Source organism: Cervus elaphus, chromosome X (genome assembly GCF_910594005.1).
Source record: "Cervus elaphus chromosome X, mCerEla1.1, whole genome shotgun sequence".
NCBI lineage: Eukaryota > Metazoa > Chordata > Mammalia > Artiodactyla > Cervidae > Cervus > Cervus elaphus.
The window spans coordinates 129,662,715-129,683,864 of NC_057848.1; the positions used below are offsets into that span (position 1 = coordinate 129,662,715).

Sequence of the window (21,150 nt, forward strand, 5' to 3'; positions counted from 1 at the left end):
CTTGTGTCAGTTCTGGGGAGCTGGACTCTAGCTGCGACCCTCCCGGTGGATGTCGACCATCCAGAATCTCAAGGAAGTCTTTGGTTAAAAGCTGGAAGCCTGTTTGCAGTTTGGTAGGGGGTGCCGTCTTTGGGGCCAAGTTTGCCCCTTTCCCCTCCCCCCTGCCTCCTGCCTCCGGCGGGGGATGGGCCGGTCTGCAGTCGACTAGCTTTTCTCTGGTATTTGCTCAGTCCTTCGTTCTGGGAACCGGTGGGTAGTGCCTAAGTTTAGGGCTTTTCCCAACTTAATTCTCTCTCTCTTGCTATCCCACAGTTTAAGTTGCTATCTCAGTTAGCTCCCTCCGATTGCCCTCAGGGCATTTGGGCCCGGTCCTTACCCTAAGCACTGCCGCCCGCTCCTCTTTGTTCCACCCCCACTTGCTGGTGGTGGATGCGAGCGTCTGGGGTACTTTTCTGCTGGGAGTTGCTTTTAGGCATGTAATCTGTGGGTTTTATTTATTTTTCCTCCCAGTTAGGTTTCCCTCCGAGATTCAAAAACTTCCCCCAGACCGGAGAGTGAGAGGGTTTCCTGGTGTCTTGAAACTTCCTCTATTAAGACTCCCTTCTCGGGATGGCTCTCTGTCCCTAACTCCATTGTCTCTCTTTTTATCTTTTATATTTTGTCCTACCTCCTTTCGAAGACAATGGGCTGCTTTTCTGGGTGTCTGATGTCCTCTGCTAGCAATCAGAAGTTGTTTTGTGGAGTTTGCTCAGCGTTCAAATGTTCTTTTAATGAATTTGTAGGGGAGAAAGTGGTCTCCCTGTCCTGTTCCTCCGCCATCTTAGATCCCTCCTCTCCTATTTGTTTAAGAAGTGAACGTAGTTTGCCATAGCTAGGATTTGTAATTTTATACTTTATATTTTTCTTTCAAAAATGTCATACTTACTCCACAGTGAACATGTCTTAATTACTGCGTGCTTGTTTGGAACCTCTAGACCTTTCCCACAAAATGTGTGGTATAAAATATGGATATAATAAAGAAAAAAAAATAAAATAAAAAAATATGGAACATATTTCTCTCATAATTTCTAACAGTTTTCTACACTTTAAATTCTTAGTTTCTTTTCAGCATACTCTGATAGTCAATGACATTTAAATTCTTTCTAAATTCTTTTCTCATCAATATATTCGCAGTTTTGTCACTTCTGAATTCTCTGATATATAATTCTCCACTCATGTGAGAATTCTGGATGAAAAATTGGTCACATTTATCAGATGCTTCTGGAATTATGCTTTTGTGCTCTTTCTTAAGTTAAATGAACATTAAATAGTATATGAAGTTTTTTACATTCTTGATGTTTATAAGGTTACTCCCCAGGATGAATTGATATATAATATAATGAGGTATAACTAGTGAAATTATCTCTATATTAATATATTAATATGTTATAAATTATTAATAGGTTATCATAATAGGTTATTATATATTATAGGTTATTAACAAGTATATTAATAGGTTTTATCTCCTGTGTGACTTTTCTGATGTTTAATGAGAGTTGACTTCCCACTGAAGGCTTTATCACACTCTCTGCATTCATAAGGTTTCTCTCCTGTATGCGTTCTGTGATGTACAATGAGAGTTGATTTCACACTGAAAGCTTTCCCACATTCACTGCATTCATAAGGTTTTTCTCCTGTATGAATTCTCTGATGTTTAATGAGAGTTGACTTCCTACTGAATGCTTTCCTACATTCACTGCACTCATAGGGTCTCTCTCCTGTATGAATTCTCTGATGTTTAATCAGTGGTGACTTTTCACTGAAAGCTTTCCCACATTCGTTGCATTTATAGGGTTTTTCTCCTGTATGAGTTCTCTGATGTACAATAAGGGTTGACTTCTCACCAAATGCTTTCCCACACCTTTGGCATTCATAAGGTTTCTCTCCTGTGTGAGTTCTATGATGGACAGAGAGATGTGATTTCCCACTGAAAGTCTTCCCACATATGCTGCATTCATAGGATTTTTCTCGTGTATGAACTCTCTGATGAACAGAAAGATGTGACTTTCCCCTGAAACCTTTTCCACATTTACTACACTTGTAAAGTGTCTCTTTTGTATGAGTTATCTGATGTTCAATGGGTGTGGGTGTCTCATCAAAGGCTTTCCCATGTTTATTGCACTCAGGTTTCTCACCCATATGAGTCATTTGATATATAAGGCTGGACTTATCACATTTGATAGCTTCATAAAATGCTTGTCTAATGTGTGTTTTTTCATGTCTAACAAGGTGATATGAACTCTTAAAAGCTTTTGCACATTCACTGCATACAAATGGTTTCTCTCCTGTATGAGTTCGCTGATGTTTAGTCAGAGTTGACTTCTGGATAAATGTTTTTCCACATTCACTGCATTCATATGGCTTTTCCCCTGTATGAGTTCTCTGGTGTGCAATTAGGGTTGACTTCTGGCTGAAAGTTTTTGCACAGTCACAGCATTCATAAGGTTTCTCTCCAGTGTGAGTTCTCTGATGTACAACAAGGTTTGCTTTCTGGATAAACACTTTTCCACATTCAGAACATTGATAGAGTTTCTCCCCATTTTGAATTCTTGGACTTTTATTAAGAGCTTGCTTATGGTGGAGGGCTTTTCCATGTTCATTAGGCTCAAAGAATTTCCCTCCAGATTGAGCTTTATCAAGATTAGAATGGAAGCATAATTTCCAATATGCCTTGCATTCATCACCATTCTTTCTCACACAGCTTCTACTTTGACTAAGAAAAATGAAATTATGTTTTGAACACTCTCCCCATGAATAATATTTAGTGAGTCTTTGTCCTATAGAAACAAAGCCTATGCTTGGATAAATGATTTCTCCATATGTTCTGAATTCTTGGCCACTTTTACCCTTCAGTGTTTCCTTATCTATGGATGCAGCTTGCCATAGAGGTTTGTCTTGGCTTTCCTTGTGGTTATCTGTCTTGTCATTAACTTTCCAGAATTCTAGGGAAAAATGCAATGATTCATCAAACTTGTAAGTATTTCTATGATAATGCTTTGGGACAAAATTAATTCATAAATGCCCTGCTGTAAACTCCTATTAATGGACCTGAGCTGATATGAATGAACCCTCCCTATATTCCACCACCCTCCCTATACTCCACCACTTCCCTCAACTGTAAATACAAAGAAATGCTGGCCTATATTTAACAAAAATAATTTAATTCCCAGTCAAGCTCAAGACCAAGAAAATATAAATTTTAGACATCAAAAGTGAAATGGGAATTTAAGGTGATGGGGTAAACAGAAACTGAAGCTTGAGGATTTACTGGGGAATCCAGACCACACGGCACAAATGTTCAGGAAACTGGAATGTAATTTTCACTTAAAGTAGGAACCACAAAGGGTATCCATGCTTGTTAAACATGAACTAGAAAGACTCCCCACTGGTCAAGGAAACTGGAAAGAATGACATTATATATAAGAAATTAAAAGTTTGATATGATACTATATATAGAAAACCCTGAATACTCCACACAAAACTACTAGAACTGATAAATTCAGCATGGTAGCAGGATACAAGATTAACACAGAGAAACTGGTTATGTTTCTTTATACTAACAGTGAAATATCAGAAAAGTAAAAAAAAATCCCTTTTAAAATCACATCAAAAAATAAAATACTTAGGAATAAACTTGACCGAAGAGGTGAAAGACTTAATACACTGAGAACCACAAAACATTGATAAAGGAAACTGAAGATGGTCTGAAGGAAAAAAAAACTCCCATCCTCTTTGATTGGACAAATTAATATGTTTAAATGGTCATACTACCCAAAGGAATTTACAGATTTAATGCAATACCTATCAAATTACCTATGACATGTAAATCAATGAAGTTAGAACACACTCTCAGACCATGCACAAAAAAAAACTCAAAATGGCTTAAAGACTTAAATATAAGACAGGATACCATAAAACTCCTAGAAGAGAACATAGGCAAAACATTCTCTGACAGTAATCGTACCCATGTTTTCTTAGGTCAGTTTACCAAGGCAATAGATATAAAAGCAGAAATAAACAAATGGGACCTAATGAAACTTATAAGCTTTTGCACAGCAAATGAAATCATGTGTGCTTAGTCACTCAGTTGTATCCAACTCTTTGTGACCCCATGGACTGTAGCCCACCAGGCTCCTCTGTCCATGGGAATTATCCAGACAAGAATACTGGAGTGGGTTGCCATGCCCTCCGCCAGGGGATCTTCTTAATCCAGGGATTGAACCCAGGTCTCCTGCATTGCAGGCTGATTCTTTACCATCTCAGCCACCAGCTTTTGCACAGCAAACAAAACCATAAACAACATGAAAAGACAACTTATGGACTGGGAAAAAATATTTGCAAATGATGAGACTGACAAGGGCTTAAATATACAAACTATATTTGTATATTTCCAAAATTTGTATATTTCCAAAATATACAAACAGCTCATACAACTCAATAACAAGAAAACAACCTAATCAAAAAATGGGCCTAAGGGTCATGCTGGTCATCTTGTGGTTCAGGTTGTCCTTGGTGAGTACTGTGTCAAGGGAGGGCCCTGGAATGCAAGGAGGTGTTGTTTCTAAGGATTCTTTCTGCCTTCCTGAAAAAAGGATAGACACAGAAAGGCTGGTAACTGAGTGTTTGAAAAACTGTTCTCAGGAAAGAAGAAAGTGTATTTTGGGTATCCCTGGTGGTCCAGTGGTTAAGAATTCACCTGCCAAAGTAGGGGACATGGGTTCAATCCCTGGTCTGGGAAGATCCCACATGCTGTGGAGCAACTAAGCCTGTGCACTGCAACTACTGAAGCCTGAACACTCCAGGGCCCATGTGCCTTCACTACTGAAGTTGCATGCTGCAACTACTTAAGTCCATGGGCTTAGAGCCTGAGCTCCATGATAAGAGAAGCCGCTGCACAGCAACTAGAGTAGCCTCTGCTCGCTGCAACTAGAGAAAGCCTGCATACAGCAACAAAGACCCAGGACGTCCATAAACAAATAAATGGACAAATAAACTGGGGGGGGGTGCTTCCCTGGTGGCTCAGAGGGTAGAGACCTCCTGCAATGCAGGAGACTGGGTTCAATCCCTGGGTCAGGAAGATCCCCTGGAGAAGGGAATGGCTACCCACTCCAGTATTCTTGCCTGGAGAATCCCCATGGACAGAGGAGCCTGGTGGGCTACAGTCCATGGGATGACATAGAGTCAGACACAACTGAGCAACTAACACATTTCATTTTGGGGGCTCTCCAGGTGGCACAGTGGTAAAGAACCTGCCTGCAAGTGCAGGAGATGCCAGAAACACGTTTGATCATTGGGTTGGGAAGATCCCTGGAGAAGGATATGACACCCTACTCCAGTATTCTTGCCTGGGAAAAATGGACAGAGGAGCCTGGTGGGCTATGGTCCATGGGATCACAAAGAATTGGATATGACTGAGCACACATGCACAAATAAATTTTTAGAGTTCCAATTTAAAAATCCAAAAGACACATGCACCCCATGTTCAATGCAGCACTCTTTACAATAGCCAGGACATGGAAGCAACCTAAATGTCCATCAACAGATAAAGGGATAAAGATATATATATATATATATGTATACAATGGAATGTTACTTAGCTATAAAGAATGAATTTGAGTTGTTTTATAAAGATGTGAACGGACTTGGAGTCTGTCATACAGAGTGAAGTAAGTCAGAAAAATATCATACAGTAATGCATACATCTGGAATCTAGAAAAATGATACCGGCGAACCTATTTTCAGGGCAGGAAAAGAGGTGTGGATGTAGAGAATGGACTTCTGGACAAAGGGGCAAAGGAGAGGGTGGGAAAAATTGAGAATAGCACTGGCATACATACACTAGCATGTGTGAAACAGATATCTAGTGGGAAGCTGCTGTATAACACAGGAAGCTCAGCTTGGTGCTCTGTTTTGACCTAGAAGAATGGAATGGGGAGGGGAGGAGGAAGACTCAAGAGGGAGGAGATATATGTATACATATGGCTGATTCACTCTGTTGTACAGCAGAAACTAACACAACATTGTAAAGCAATTATATGGCAATACAAAATTTTTCCTGAACAAAAAAAAAATGGGCACAAGACATAGACATTTCTGCAAAGAAGACATACAAATGGCCAATAGGTAGATGAAAAAAAATGCTCAGCATCGCTAATTATCAGAAAAATACAAATGAAAACTACAATAAAGTACCACCTTATACAGGTCAGAATGTCCATCATTAAAAGGTCTACAAATAAATACTGGAGAGGGTGTGGAGCAAAGGGAATCCTCCTATAATGCTGGTGGGAATGTGAATTGGTGCAGCCACTATGGAAAACAGTATGGAGGTTCTTCTAAAAACTAAAAAGAGTTGCCATATGATCCAGCAATCCCACTCCTGGGCATATATCTGGACATAATCACTAATTCGAAGAAATACATACACCCTATGTTCATAGCAGCACTATTTATAATAGCCAAGACATGAAAACAACCTAAATGTCCACTGACAGATGAATGGGTAAAAAAGATATACATCCCAAAGTGGAATATTATTCAGCCATAAAAGAATGACATAATGCCATTTGAAGGCACATGGATGGACCTAGAGATTAACATACTAAGTGAAGTCAGGGAGAGACAAATACCATATGACATCACTTATATGGGGAATCTAAAATATGATACTGCTGCTGCTGCTTCTAAGTCACTTTAGCCATGTCCGACTCTGTGCGACCCCATAGACGGCAGCCCACCAGGCTCCCCCGTCCCTGGGATTCTCCAGGCAAGAACACTGGAGTGGAATGCCATTTCCTTCTCCAATGCATGAAAGTGAAAAGTGAAAGTGAAGTCACTCAGTCGTGTCCAACTCTTAGCGACCCCATGGACTGCAGCCTACCAGGCTCCTCCATCCATGGGCTTTTCCAGGCAAGAGTACTGGAGTGGGTTGCCATTGCCTTCTCCCAAAATATGATACAAATGAACCTATATATGAAACAGAAACAGACTCACAGGCATAGAGAACAGACTTGTGGTTGCCAAGGAGGGGGGGAATGGGGGAGAGTTGGATTGGGAGTTTAGGATTAGTAGATGCAAACTAGTATGTATAGAATGAATGAATAAGGTCCTACTGTATAGTACAGGGAACTATATTCAATATTCTGTGATAAACCATAATGGAAAAAAATATAAAAAGGAATATATGTATGTATAACTGAGTCACTTTGCTGTACAGCAGAGTGTAAGGCAACATTGTAAGTCAATTATACACTAATAACATAAAAAAATCAAAAGCCTAGTTCTGTAACTCAATCCAAATGGTTATAAGTGTAGTAGAGAGCCCCCTAAGCTAAAAAATTAGACTAAAAATTGGTCCTGTATTAGCAGGTTCCCAGTGGTGGCACGCCTTCCAAAAGATATATTTTTTGTATTTTTATAGCTTAGGGCTCACAGGATGTCTATGGAATACCAATTATCACTGAAGAGTTAACAGTAAAAAATTAACAACCTCACAAGGAAATTACCTACTATGAAAGAGAAGCAGCAGATATATTTAAAGATACCCCCATTTCTAGAACTATAGCTAGTAAAACCATGTGGACTTCAAGATAAATATATTTCAACTGTTCAAAGAAATAAGGGAAGAACTCTACCTACTTTCTATCTAGTCACAGATAAAGACAGATGTAACAAATTAGGTGACAGACCTTGAGATCACCCAGAATGTAGCATGAAGAGCTAACAATGGAAATATGGTAAGAGAAATAGAGAAATGATAAGTTCCAGAATAGGTTTAACAGCTAATCCAAATAGAGGACTAGAGAAAAAGGGAGAGGCAATATGCCAAGAAATGGGTTACTAGAGCAACACTGAGACTGCTATACTTAGAAAGTCCAACTTGCAAGGCTGGCCCTTGGCTGCCATCTGGGAATTTAGAGTTCAGGAATGTCCCCACCATTCGCTAACTGATAAGGCTGCTTATACAAACAAGGTGATCTGCTTTCCTTCTGGGAGTCTGGAATGTTGGTATGTGCGGGGCAGTTGGTGTATGTATAGATGCTGAGTCTCTATTGGGCTTCTTTGTGCACAAACACACACATGTTGCTGCCTTTTCAATGCTGGGAGAAGTGTGTGCTGTGTGACCCTAGATGGGAGGGAGAGAACATAAGGAACTCTACATGGAGTCCTCCAGACTCTGCTCCTGCCTTCTCCCCTTAGGCTCTAGTTGTATATCCTTATTTGTTAGTGCTCAGTCGCTAAGTCATGTCTGCCTCTTTGAGACCCTATGGATTACAGCCTGCCAGGCTCCTCTGTCCATGGAATTTTCCAGGCAAGAATACTGGAGTGGGTTGCCATTTCCTCCTCCAAGGAATCTGCCTGACCAAGGGCCTGAACTTGCATCTCCCGTGTCTCCTATATTGCAGGCAGATTCTTTACCTGCTGAGCCACTGGGGAAGCCTGTATATCCTTACTACATAGCTGTAATAATCTTAGCTGTATATACAGCTAGATGCCGAGGCCTGGGAGTCCCTCTCAAGAATCTCCGAATGGGGCAGTGGTCTTGGGGGACCCCCAATCTAGGCAGCATTTGAAGAGATAATGAATGAGAGTTTTCTGTCATGTATCTTACCCTTTTTTAAAATTTATTTTTTAATTGAAGGATAATTGCTTTACAGAATTTCGTTGTTTTCTGTCAAACCTCAACATATACATATATCCCCTATATCCGACCCTTGAATATCCAGAGTCCTGAGTGTGGTGAGACACAGTACTGAGACACAGTTCTGTGTAACTGTAAGACTTTTAAGAAAGTAAGTATTGTAAGCTACCATGAAGAAATTTTAAAAATCACCTATAAAGAAACAATTAGATCAACAACAGATTTCATCAGCTAAAAAATAAGCCAAAAGAATATTTTCAGAGTCCTGAGAGAAGCTGTCACCTTAGACAACCTTAGATATCTCTATCCCCAGCTAAATTATTGCAATGGAAGATGACAAAATAAAGATGATTTTGGACAAGAAAAGACAGAGAATTTGCCACACACACAGACTGCTAAGAATAATGCTTTGTACTTGAATTATTTAGGAGGACAATGAGTAAAGGGGAAAAAGGTATGGGGGGAGGGTAAAGAAAATCCAGCAAAGGCATGAAAAGAGGTAAAGGAAAAGCAGGATCTTTAGAAAATACAATTTCCTCTAAAAGAAGAAATACAAATACAGTAATAGAACACTAAATACATATTAACCCCATTAAATACAGGCCAACCATATTAAATTGTGCTTTTAAAAATCAGCCATGTGTTTTTAAAAGACAATTACAACAAAATGGGAAATGTTAAAATCATAGACAGATACACCTGGCACTTAATAACAAAAGAAAATTGGTAAAACAATGCTTATGTTATACAAAACAGAATGACCTGGATGCCAAAAGCAAATAAGGACAGAATATGAGAATATTATAAAGCAATTTCAGTTACATAGATGCAAAACTCTTAAATATATATGACAAATTGATTCTATTTATGAGAGAAAAAAGGTTAGACATCTGAATAATGTTGAAAATGTATATATTCTACTATGTATTCTACTTACAGTTACACCACAGAGAAATTCTGCAAATATGTACATGTAAAAGAGTGGCAACAAGATATTAGAAACAACTAAATGCCCACCAATAGAGGCTTAGATTGGTGGACTTTGATACTGAGATGTTGGAATGCTATACAGAAGTTAAAACAAATGAACTAAATCTAACACAGGTAAACTCAAAGGTGAATAATGAATACAGAAAATTAGTTGTAGAAAGACCTCCTATGGTTTCGAGGGCACTAATCTGGTAAATTTACAAAAAGAATGCTATATTGATTACCAGTGCAAATTTATTGATTACCAGTGCAAATAAAAACATGGGCTAGAAGTATACTCACCAAATTCATGATACCATTTGCCTATGGAGGGAATGAAGGCAACAGGACTCAGGAGGGGAAAAGGAAGGCTTCACCTTTATTGTAAACCTCTTTCTTTTATAAACAAAAAAACATCCCCACCAAATGACAAAATCTTAGCATTTGCTATTATTGGAAGGTAACTACAACAGTATTTCTTATGACTATGACTTTCTATACTTTTGTGCAGTTTTAAGAGAAATGCCTTAAAGTAGGGCTTCTGGGACAGTGGAGTGAGGACCTTAGTAAATTATCTTCCCCTTAAAAGCAATGAAAATATTGGCAAAATTATAAAAATCTATCATTTCAGGACTTTGAAACTTAACCAAAGGCATACACCACGTTAAACAGCATTTATTCAAGAACCACCAGTGAACCTCACTGAGAACAGTCAAGTATCTGGTTTTACTTGGTGTTACTTCTCCCCACCCCCACCTCCACCCTAGACCCCTGGCTCCTCAACTCTGTGGTCCGGAAGGAATGAAAACTGGCATCCTCACAGTGACTGAAGGGAGCTCCACTGAAAGCCCCATCTCCAGAGTTTTGTTACTACCTTGACCTAACTTGGAACTTGGTTCCAAACAGTATATAGTAACTACAATCCCCATGAAAAAATAGAGAGCACCAATAAAGGTAATGTCCTGCAAGGTGTTAACGTGGCAGGCTTGGCTCCTTGGGAATGCATATTGTGGAATGTTCCCTATTTTGATTATTTTAGCCTACCTGGGGCACTGAACACCTGATTTTCTCCTGGGTGTTTAGATGCCTGGATGTGCCTATTTTTAGTTAGTGGGTCAACTGAGAATCTCCCACAAAGTGAAAAGGGCTTTCTAAAAAGTCTTATTTGCCACTTGGACTTGAACTGCAGCTATCTAGCCCTGCGGCATCTTGGCTTTGCATGAGAAAGGGGCAACTACCCCTGTAGGGATTTGTCTCCTACCAAGTGCCCAGCAATATGGGTAGAAATGAACCCTATTGGGACACATGAAAAAATGTTAGAAAGCAGGAAATAAAGGGGGAAAAAGTCTTAGAAGCTTCAGAGTTCTCAAAAGGAAAATTTCAGTCCGAAGACAATGGAACAATGCCTTCATAAGTCTAAGGGAAAGAAATGTCCATCCTAGAACTCTACTCCAAGCTTAACTCCCCATCTTGGATGAGGTTTCAACAAACGCTTTCAGATATTCAAAAATCTAAAAAAAAAAAATTTACCTCCCATGGACCTACATTCTTTCTTAGGAACGCACTGGAAGAATGAGCTCCAGTGAAATGTGGAAGAAGGCATGGCATTAAAGCAAATGAGGACTCCCAACAATGAGAATGTGGAGGGAATTCCCAGAATGATGGTGAAGAGAGACGTCAGGATGGTGGCTGCACAAAACAGGAATGAAGATAATCCACCCAGAAGGGAGTGGTCAGAGGGCCCCAGACATACTAAGGGATATGACATTGCTGGAGCACTTTTAGCTCTGGAAACATTTAAAATCACTCTGGATCATGGGTCATGAAGTATTTAAGCTGAACTAGCGAGAAGGACTCAGAGAAAGAAGCAAATGAAAGAAATAAGGCAATTATTAACCAGAGGAAACTAAAAGTTATACAGAAAAGGTAAATTAATCATAGGTTACTACATGGCTAAGCTGTCTATAGTGTTCATATAGTCATTTTGTTCATATAGTCATTATGTAAACAATAGTATTGATGGAAAGCAAATTTATGGTATAATCATACTGGGAACATGGGCAAACAAGAAGTGTTTGTGTTGCAAGGAAAATATACAGATGGCCAATAGGTACATGAAAAGATATTCAACATCACTAACCATCAGGGAAATGCAAATCAAAATCACAGTGAGCTATCACCTCACATCTGTCAGTATGATTACTATGAAAAAGACCACAACCAATGTTGGCAGAGATGTGGAGAAAAGGGAACCCTCCCACACTGTTGGTGGGAATGCAAACTGGTGCAGTCACTATGGAAAACACTATGAAGTCCCTCAGGAAGTTAAAAACAAAACTACCATATGATCCAGTAATTTTACTCCTAGTTATACAGCCAAAGAAAACAAAAACACTAATTTGAAAAGACACGTGCATCTCAATGTTCAAAACAGCGTTATTTACAAAAGCCAAGATATGGAAGCAATCTAAGTGCCCATCAACAGATGTATGGATAACGAAGAAACACACATACACAAACACATACATGCAATGGAATATTACTTAACCATAAAAAGGAATGCGATTCTGCCATCTGTAAGAACATGGATAGACCTGGAGGGTATATTTGTTCAGTTGCTAAGTCATGTCTGACTTTGCAACCCCATGGACTGCAGTACACCAGGCTTCCCTGTCCTTCACTATTTCCCGAAGTTTGCTCAAACTCATGTCCATTGAGTCTTGCTTAATGAAATAAGTCAGAGAAAGACAAATACTGTATGTTTTCGCTTTTATGTGGAATCTAAAAAAATAAAACCAATGAATGTAACAAAAAAGAAACAGACTTACAGATACTGAGAACAATTTAGCTGTTACCAATTGGGAGAGGGAAAGGGGAGGGGCAAAATAGGAGAAGGGGATTAAGAGATTAAAAACTGGGACTTCCCTAGTGGTCCAGTGGCTAAGACTATGTGCTTCCAATGCAGGTGGCCTGAGTTTGATCCCTGATCAGGGAACTAGGTCCCACATGCCACAACTAAGAGTTCACGTGCCACAACTAAAGATCCCACATGCTGCAACTAAGACTTGGCACAGCCAAATACATATTTCTTAAAATATAAAAATTACTAGGTATAAAATAAAAACCAGACACAGGGAATATAGCCAATATTTTAGAATAACTTTAAATGGAGTATAATTTATAAAAATATCAAATCACTGTGTTGTATACCTGAAATTAACACAGTATTATAAATCAACTATACTTCAAAAAAAGAAAAAAATTTGATATTCAAAAAAGAAGTCTTTGTGTGCATGTGTGTGAATGGCAAAAACAATGAAGTGAGCAAAATCTTCATCTTCCATAGCAGAAAATTTTAAGTAATTTCTGTAAGAAATATGTAAATTATAAAGAACAGAGATGCCAAAAATTATCTGCATATCCACCACTCATTAAAAAAATTATTTTTACCTTTGAAGTTCTTCATGTGCTCATTTCATTCTCTTTCTTCTCAGATAATCACTACCCTGAATTTTATATTTGCCATGCCCTGTTTCTCAGCTTGTTAGCTAAGACCAAGTACAGTATCATGCCCTTGACATTCATTATAGTTTTATCACATTTATTTTATTCTTTAAACAATGGACATGATTTAATTTGATAAAAATTAAAGCTTTTTTAATCAAAAGAGAATACTGCCCTAGGTCAGTAAATCTGAAATCTCAGATGAAACATAATTATCTTAAAAAATGACCAGAACTGATAGAAGATGGAGAAAACATAAATAAATCAGAAAATGTTCTTAAAAAAACTATAAATTTTACTCTGTAAATTTTACTCTATAAATTTCAAGTACTCTGTACTTGAAAGTTTTGCCTAAAAAAGGCTTCCTATCCAGATGCTGTTGTAGATGACTGTTATCAAACTCTTAAGAACAGGTATAATTCAGTCAATATAGTTTCAGAAACTAGAAAAAAAAAGGGAAAAGTACAAAGCCTTTTTTAATGCAGTGAGGATAACCTTGGATACCAGAATAAGAGAACAGCACAAGAAAAGAAAATCTAAGATCTGTCTCACTCTGAACATTAATGGAAAACTCTTAAACATGAGAAAACTGAATTCAATCAATTAAAAATGCTTTAAAACTAATTAAGAGTTTAGTGCAGGAATGCAAGAACAGTACATCAGAAAAATGTTAATATAATCTACCACATTAATAGATTAAAGTAGAAAAAAGTATCTTCTCAATAGATGCAGAAAATAAGCATTCAAGAAAATATCACACATTCATGATTTTTTTTAAATGTGTCAGTAAACCAGGGACATAAAAGCTTTTGATGAAAGGTATTTTTTCAAAAAACCACAGCCAATATACTTAATGGTGAACGTTTTAGAAATCACGTACTCTCTCTGTGCCTCAGTTTCTCATCTATAAAATAATAACCAGTTTCCTTTACAAGATCATTTAGAGGATTAAACTCTGTAATGTATATAAAGCAGACAGAGTACTGCATTTGTGGGACACAGCACACGCTTACACACTGACTATCATTACATTTCTATCATTGTCCTCACCATTATTTCCATTAGAATCAGAAACAAATAAGGAATTCACTATCATTATATCTATTAGACACTGTATTACAGGCCCTGACTAATAGAATGGGAAATGAAAAAGAAAATGTATAACTGGAAAAGACCCTGACACTGGGAAAGATTGAAGGCAGGAGGAGAAGGGGACGACAGAAGATGAGATGGTTGGATGGCATCACTGACTCGATGGACATGAGTTTGAGCAAGCTTCGGGAGCTGGTGATGGAAAGGGAGGCCTGGTGTGCTGCAGTCCATGGAGTTGCAAGGAGTCGAACACAACTGAGCGACTGAATAGAACTGATAATTGGAAATCCAAAATTGCTTTTAAGAAGATAATTGTTTACATAGAAGACCCAAGAGAATCTAAAAGCTATTAGTATTAATAAAAGCATTCAGAGAGGTTTCTGTACACAAATTGGATGTATAGATACCAACGCATTGTCATACATTAGTATTAACCAATTAGGAACCGTATTATGAAAATAAAATCCGAATCACAATTGCAATAATAGCTAGGAGGTATCTAGGAACAAGTGTAACAAAAGATGTGCAAGCCTGTCCTGAAGACAAGTTCAAAATATTACTAAATGGCAGAAAGGACAGGTTGAATAAGAGTTCACTGATGGTAAAACTCAATAGAGTAAAGATACCAAACCCCAACCTACTTCCAACTCATCTCCAAACACAGGTCAATTGGAATTGAAATCCCCAATAGTTTTCCATGGAACTTGACAAACTAATCCTTAGGTTCCTTTTTGAAGACCAAAGGGTCTAAAGAGATAACGAGAATCATCCTACCAGCTGTTAACAACATCAACAACAGTAAGAATGATATAACAGTTGACATTTATATAGCATTCATTAGGCACTTTTAAGTGCTTTATATATTTTAATTCATTATAAAGTTAGAAAAACATGCAAATAGCAAAGGGACAAACAGACCAATGGAACTAAATAGAGAGCCTTGGAACAGCCCCACACAGATATGGAACTTGACCTCTAGCTGAAGGGGTATCCCACACCACTGTTGAAAGGGTTCAGTATGTGGCATGGTACAAGTGGATGTCCACATGGGGAAAAAAGGTCAACTAATAGTTCCCTTCTTCATTAATTATATAAAGTTTAGGCAGATTTTATATATGCCTATATATATGTGGCAGAAAGCAAAGAAGAACTAAAGAGCCTCTTGATGAAAGTGAAAGAGGAGAGTGAAAAAGTTGGCTTAAAGCTCAACATTCAGAAAACTAAGATCATGGCATCTGGCCCATCATTTCATGGCAAATAGATGGGGAAACAACAGAAACAGTGAGAGACTACTTTTAGGGGCTCCAAAATCACTGCAGATGGTGACTGCAGCCATGAAATTAAAAGATGCTCGCTCCTTGGAAGAAAAGCTATGACCAACCTAGACAGCATATTAAAAAGCACAGACATTACTTTGCCAACAAAGGTCCATCTAATCAAAGCTATGGTTCTTCCAGTAGTCATGTATGGATGTGAGAGTTGGACTATAACGAAAGCTGAGCACCAAAGAATTGATGCTTTTGAACTCTGGTGTTGGAGAAGAATCTTGAGAGTCCCTTGGACTGCAAGCAGATTAAACCAGTCAATCCTAAAGGAAATCAGTCCTGAATATTCATTGAAAGGACTGACGTTGAAGCTGAAATTCCAATACTTTGGACACATGATGCAAAGAACTGACTCACTGGAAAAGACTTTGATGCTGGGAAAGATTGAAGGCAGGAGGAGAAGGGGATGACAGAGGATGAGAAGGTTGGATAGCATCACCAACTCAATGGACATAAGTTTGAGTAAACTCTGGGAGTTGGTGACGGACAGGAAAGCCTGGCATGCTGCAGTCCATGGGGTCGCAAAGAGTCAGACATGACTGAGTGACTGAACTGACTGAGGCAGATTTTAAGAAAGTAAAATGCAAAATTTGAATTTTTGGAAGAAAATTACATGACATCTTTATGAGCTCCGTCAGAGAAAAGTTACATGAAATTACACAAAAAGCACAAACTAAAAAATCAATCAATTACAAAGAAATTACATTACAAAGAAAACTTGTACTCAAAAAACACCAGCAATAACCAAGATGAAGAAAGAATACTAACTAAAAAGAGTGGACATATGTATATGTGTAACTGATTCAGTTTGCTGTACCTCTGAAACTAACACAACATTGTAAATCAACTATACTCTCCAATAAAAATTTTAAAAAAAGATACTGTGCTCGCTTCGGCAGCACATATACTAAAATTGGAACGATACAGAGAAGATTAGCATGGCCCCTGCGCAAGGATGACACGCAAATTCATGAAGCATTCCATATTTTTAAAACCTCAATGAGGTACCATTACATGCCAGTCAAAATGGCTGCTATCCAAAAGTCTACAAGCAATAAATGCTGGAGAGGGTGTGGAGAAAAGGGAACCCTCTTACACTGTTGGTGGGAATGCAAACTAGTATAGCCGCTATGGAGAACAGTGTGGAGATTCCTTAAAAAACTGGAAATAGAACTGCCATATGACCCAGCAATCCCACTCCTGGGCATACACACCGAGGAAACCAGAACTGAAAGAGACACGTGCACCCCAATGTTCATCGCAGCACTGTTTATAATAGCCGGGACATGGAAGCAACCTAGATGCCCATCAGCAGACGAATGGAAAAAGAAGCTGTGGTACATATACACTATGGAATATTACTCAGCCATTAAAAAGAATTCATTTGAATCAGTTCTAATGAGATGGATGAAACTGGAGCCCATTATACAGAGTGAAGTAACCAGAAAGATAAAGACCAATACAGTATACTAACGCATATATATGGAATTTAAAAAGATGGTAATGATAACCCAATATGCAAAACAGAAAAAGAGACACAGATGTACAGAACAGACTTTTAGACTCTGTGGGAGAAGGCGAGGGTGGGATATTCTGAGAGAACAGCATTGAAACAAGTATACTATCAAGGGTGAAACAGATCACCAGCCCATGTTGGATGCATGAGATAAGTGCTCAGGGCTGGTGCACTGGGAAAACCCAGAGGGATGGGATGGAGAGGGAGGTGGGAGGGGGGATTGGGATGGGGAACACATGTAAATCCATGGTTGATTCATGTCAATGTATGGCAAAAACCACTACAATATTGTAAAGTAATTAGCCTCCAACTAATAAAAACAAATGGAAAAAAATTAAGAAAAAGATACTGACTATATACAAAATCAGAATTGGGACTATATATAGAATCTGTATAAATGTGAAAAAGACAAATACCCCCAACAAAAACACAAATAAAGGATATGAACAAGTAAGCCACAGAAGAGGAAATCCAGTCCACACAAAATATGAAATGATAAATACCTTTACTTGTAATCAGGGAAACAAAAATTACAGTAAGATACCAATTTGTACTTAACAGATTACCAAAATGTAGCGTGTGCCCATGTATGCATACATGCTAAGTTGCCCCAGTTGTGTCTGACTCTTTGTTAGTCATGGCCCGCCATGCTCCTCTGTCCACAGGATTCTCCAGGCAAGAATACTGGAGTGGGTTGCCATGCCCTTCTCTGGGGAATCTTCCCGACCCAGGAATCAAACCCGTATCTCTTATGTCTCCTGAATTGGCAGGCAGGTTCTTTACCACTAGTGCCACCTGGGAAGCCCAAGGAGTATGCCCATACTACAATTCTATATAGAGAGAACAGTGCTATCATTGTAGAAAGTTCTCTTGCGCAGCACTGCTCTAAATCATGCATTGTCTGTATCATCAGTTTGGCTGCATAAGGTTACAAAGCTTTGCATTTTTACATTGATGCTTCCTGTTCAAAACCAGAAGTTTCAAATATTTCAGAAGCTACATCTGCCACCCAGTTGCAACCCATGCTCTGAAGGAACTGGCTTAACATGGTATCAATACAGCTCTTTGCAGGCCATCTGCTTTGAAAAAACTGTTGGTAGAGCCCTTTATTTTTACCAACAATCTCCACTTCTCTTGCCCACATCTCAAGATTCAACAATGATCTGTACACATGGATCAAGGTGATACTAACTTGGGGAGAGGGGTGAGGAGGCAGCTCCACTGTAAATTGGGAAACAGCAGTGACTTTTTTCTTAGTTTGATTCCAGCCTGGGGCTTTCTAAACAAACACTGCAGAAGCAGTAACAGCATGGTGACTATAGCTGTGTGTGTATGCTTGGTTGCTCAGTCATGTCCAACTCTTTGTGATCCCATGGACTCTAGCTGCCAGGCTCCTCCTGTTTATGGAATTTTCCAGGCAAGAAAACTGGAGCAAGTTGTAATTTCCTCCTCTGGGGATCTTCCCAACCCAGGGATCAAACGTCTCTTGCATCTCGTGCACTGGCAGACAGATTCTTTACCACTGAGCCACCTGGGAAGCCCAACTATAGCTAATAATACTGTATTGTGTATTTGAAAGTTGTTAAGAGAGTGAATCTTAAAAGTTCTCACTACAAGAAAATAAAATATTAAAAAAAAAAACCCTAGCCATTTCAAAGGCTGGTAATAAAATACTACCAAGTGCTTTCGCAGTCCAGAGACGTTTGCAGGACTTAAAGGAGTAGGTCAAAGCCACTTGGAGTCCCTCTGCAGTAAGACACCTTACAAGTAGGAGTAAAAAAAAAAAGTAGGAGTATTAAGGTTTAAGAAGCTGAGGAAGAAACCTTCAGACAGAGCTGCTGGAAAGCGGTGGCATTTTCTCTCTCACACAATAGGGGCAGGAGGAGTACTTTTGCCCCAGCCCTAATCTAGTAAGGAAAACTTCAAGGAGACAACCTGCTTTATATATGTCCAGTAGAGTCTGGGGGACACATGAGACTTGGCACCTGGTTTGCGACTAGAAAACTCTACAGGTGACAGGCAGGTTGTGGCAGTCTGTGGCCACAGAAAAGAGGTTGCATTGGGTGGCGGGGGAAGGTGATGAAGAGATCAAGGCCCCATCACACAGACACACATTCCACAAGCCAGATGTGGACCTTCTGGATAGAAACAGGGTTGGGTTACTTTGGAGAGGGGACTTTCTCCTAGCATCAAGGTGACCTCAGCAAAAAGAGACTGGATGTCTACGACAGTGCTGTTTGGTGAGGGCAAGAAGGAGATATATTAAATAACTTGCTGGAAAAGAGGCACAGCCTATATTGAGGGAACTGCAATCAAGGGCCCTAGCTGGGGCATCTCCAAGGAAACCATAAACATACCAGTTTGTGTGTGCTCAGTCATGTCCAACTCTTTGTGACCCTATGGACTGAAGCCCACCAATATCCTCTGCCCATGGGGATTCTCCAGGCAAGAATACTGGAGTGGGCTGCCATGGGGGTGCCATTTCCTCCTCCAGGCGATCTTCCCAGCCCAGGGATTGAACCTGTCTCTTACGTCTCCTGCATTGGTAGGTGGGTTCTTTACCACTAGTGCCACTTGGGAAGCCCAAAACATACCAGGGACAGAAAGAAATCGCTCTCTAGAATCTGCCACATGCAGAGGGTGTCAATATCAGATTATATCTTTACCAGTTAGGGCAAACTATTTTTGCCCTAACTCCCTCCTTCTTCACTTGCTTCACCCAAGGAGCCAGAGATGGCCTAGTTGGTGATTCAGCAAGTGGCAGGGGGAGTGGGGGGGAGAGCTTCCAGCCTGAAGCATTGAAAGAGGCATTAGCTGGGGGGAGAGATTTCCTTTTAAATGAAGTTCATAGTTTTCACTTCTACACGTTATTACTTTTTTAAAACTAAAATAAGACTACCACAGACCCTCAGAAATTAAAAGCATAATAAGGAAATACTATGAACAACTTTATGCCAATAAATTTGCCAACTTAGGTGAAACGGACAAACTCCTTGAAAGACACAAGTTACCAAAGTTTGTTCATGAAGAAATAATCTGAATAATCCAGTATCTATTAAAGAAATTGACACTGTAGTTTAATGCCTTCCTATAAAGAAAACTCCAGGCACAGATGACTTCACTGGGGAATTCTATCAAACATTCAAGGAAGAAATAACACCAATTTCATACAAATTCTCCCATTCTATGACTTCACTATCTTGATTGTAGTGATGGATTCTTGGGTGTTTACATGTCAAAACTTATCAAATTATACACTTCAAATACATGCAGTTTCTTGTATATTGTGGTATAATACAGAGAGGCTGAGACAGCTAAATCAGTTCTTAGAGGCAGTCATAGCATTCACAATACTTCTATTAGACAGGGAAGCTATCAAATGAATTATCTAAGCTTCTACCTTATGAAACTAGGAAAAGAGAAAATTAAATTCAAACTGGCAGGAGAATAGAAATAATAAAGATAAAAGCAAGAATGAATGAAATTAAGGTTTCCATTTCTAGGCACAATGCAGTATGTCTACTACAGCCCCTCTCCTACTGATTATTGCAACTAAGAACTCTGGACAAAACATATAAAGCAGCTATGCAGGATTCTGACAAGTTAAAAGCAAAAAAAAGCAGGCAGACTCTGAAGGTGAGTCAAAAAGTGAAGAAGCAGCCCGTATACCAGGGCATTTCTTTTTAGTCCCCATTATTTTTTCACAAGACTCTGTCCCAATGGTATATAAACCTCCTGAAGTCCTGAGCTCATCCAAGCAAAAGCCTCACACCAAAGCTTTAAGAACTGAACTAAAGTAATATTTCAACCACAGCTCAGTCTGAGACTAACACCTGAGTGACAAATGCATTCAGACAACCATGAAGCAGGCCAGCAAAGGTTCTGAAAACTGCACAAAGACTTAAACCATCACTCAAGTCTCAAATTAACCCCTGAATGGTGCATACACAAAGCAAAGGCTTTGAACACCACATCGATTAGAATCAGTACCCACAGAGGGCAACACAAAACCAGTGATATGAATCTAACTAGGTTTATTAAGTGATAACTAAAGATTAAAAGCA

The 21,150-nt window shown here is 39.1% G+C and overlaps 1 protein-coding gene and 1 non-coding gene across 18 annotated transcripts in view; one reads left to right on the forward strand and one right to left on the reverse strand.

Annotated features, from left to right (window-relative positions):
- Positions 1-499: 499 nt before the first annotated feature.
- Positions 500-21,150, reverse strand: part of ZNF674 (zinc finger protein 674) — a 33,693-nt gene continuing 13,042 nt past the window's right edge. For all 17 annotated transcript variants that reach the window (XM_043895164.1, XM_043895155.1, XM_043895157.1 and 14 more), the window contains one exon: positions 500-2,981. In XM_043895164.1, coding sequence (XP_043751099.1) covers positions 1,489-2,981 — 1,493 coding nt within the window. In that variant the 3' untranslated portion in view covers positions 500-1,488. The remainder of the gene's footprint in view (positions 2,982-21,150) is intronic.
- On the forward strand, positions 16,454-16,560 carry LOC122690936. Its single transcript, XR_006340189.1, has one exon. It is a non-coding gene; the product is annotated as a U6 spliceosomal RNA (small nuclear RNA).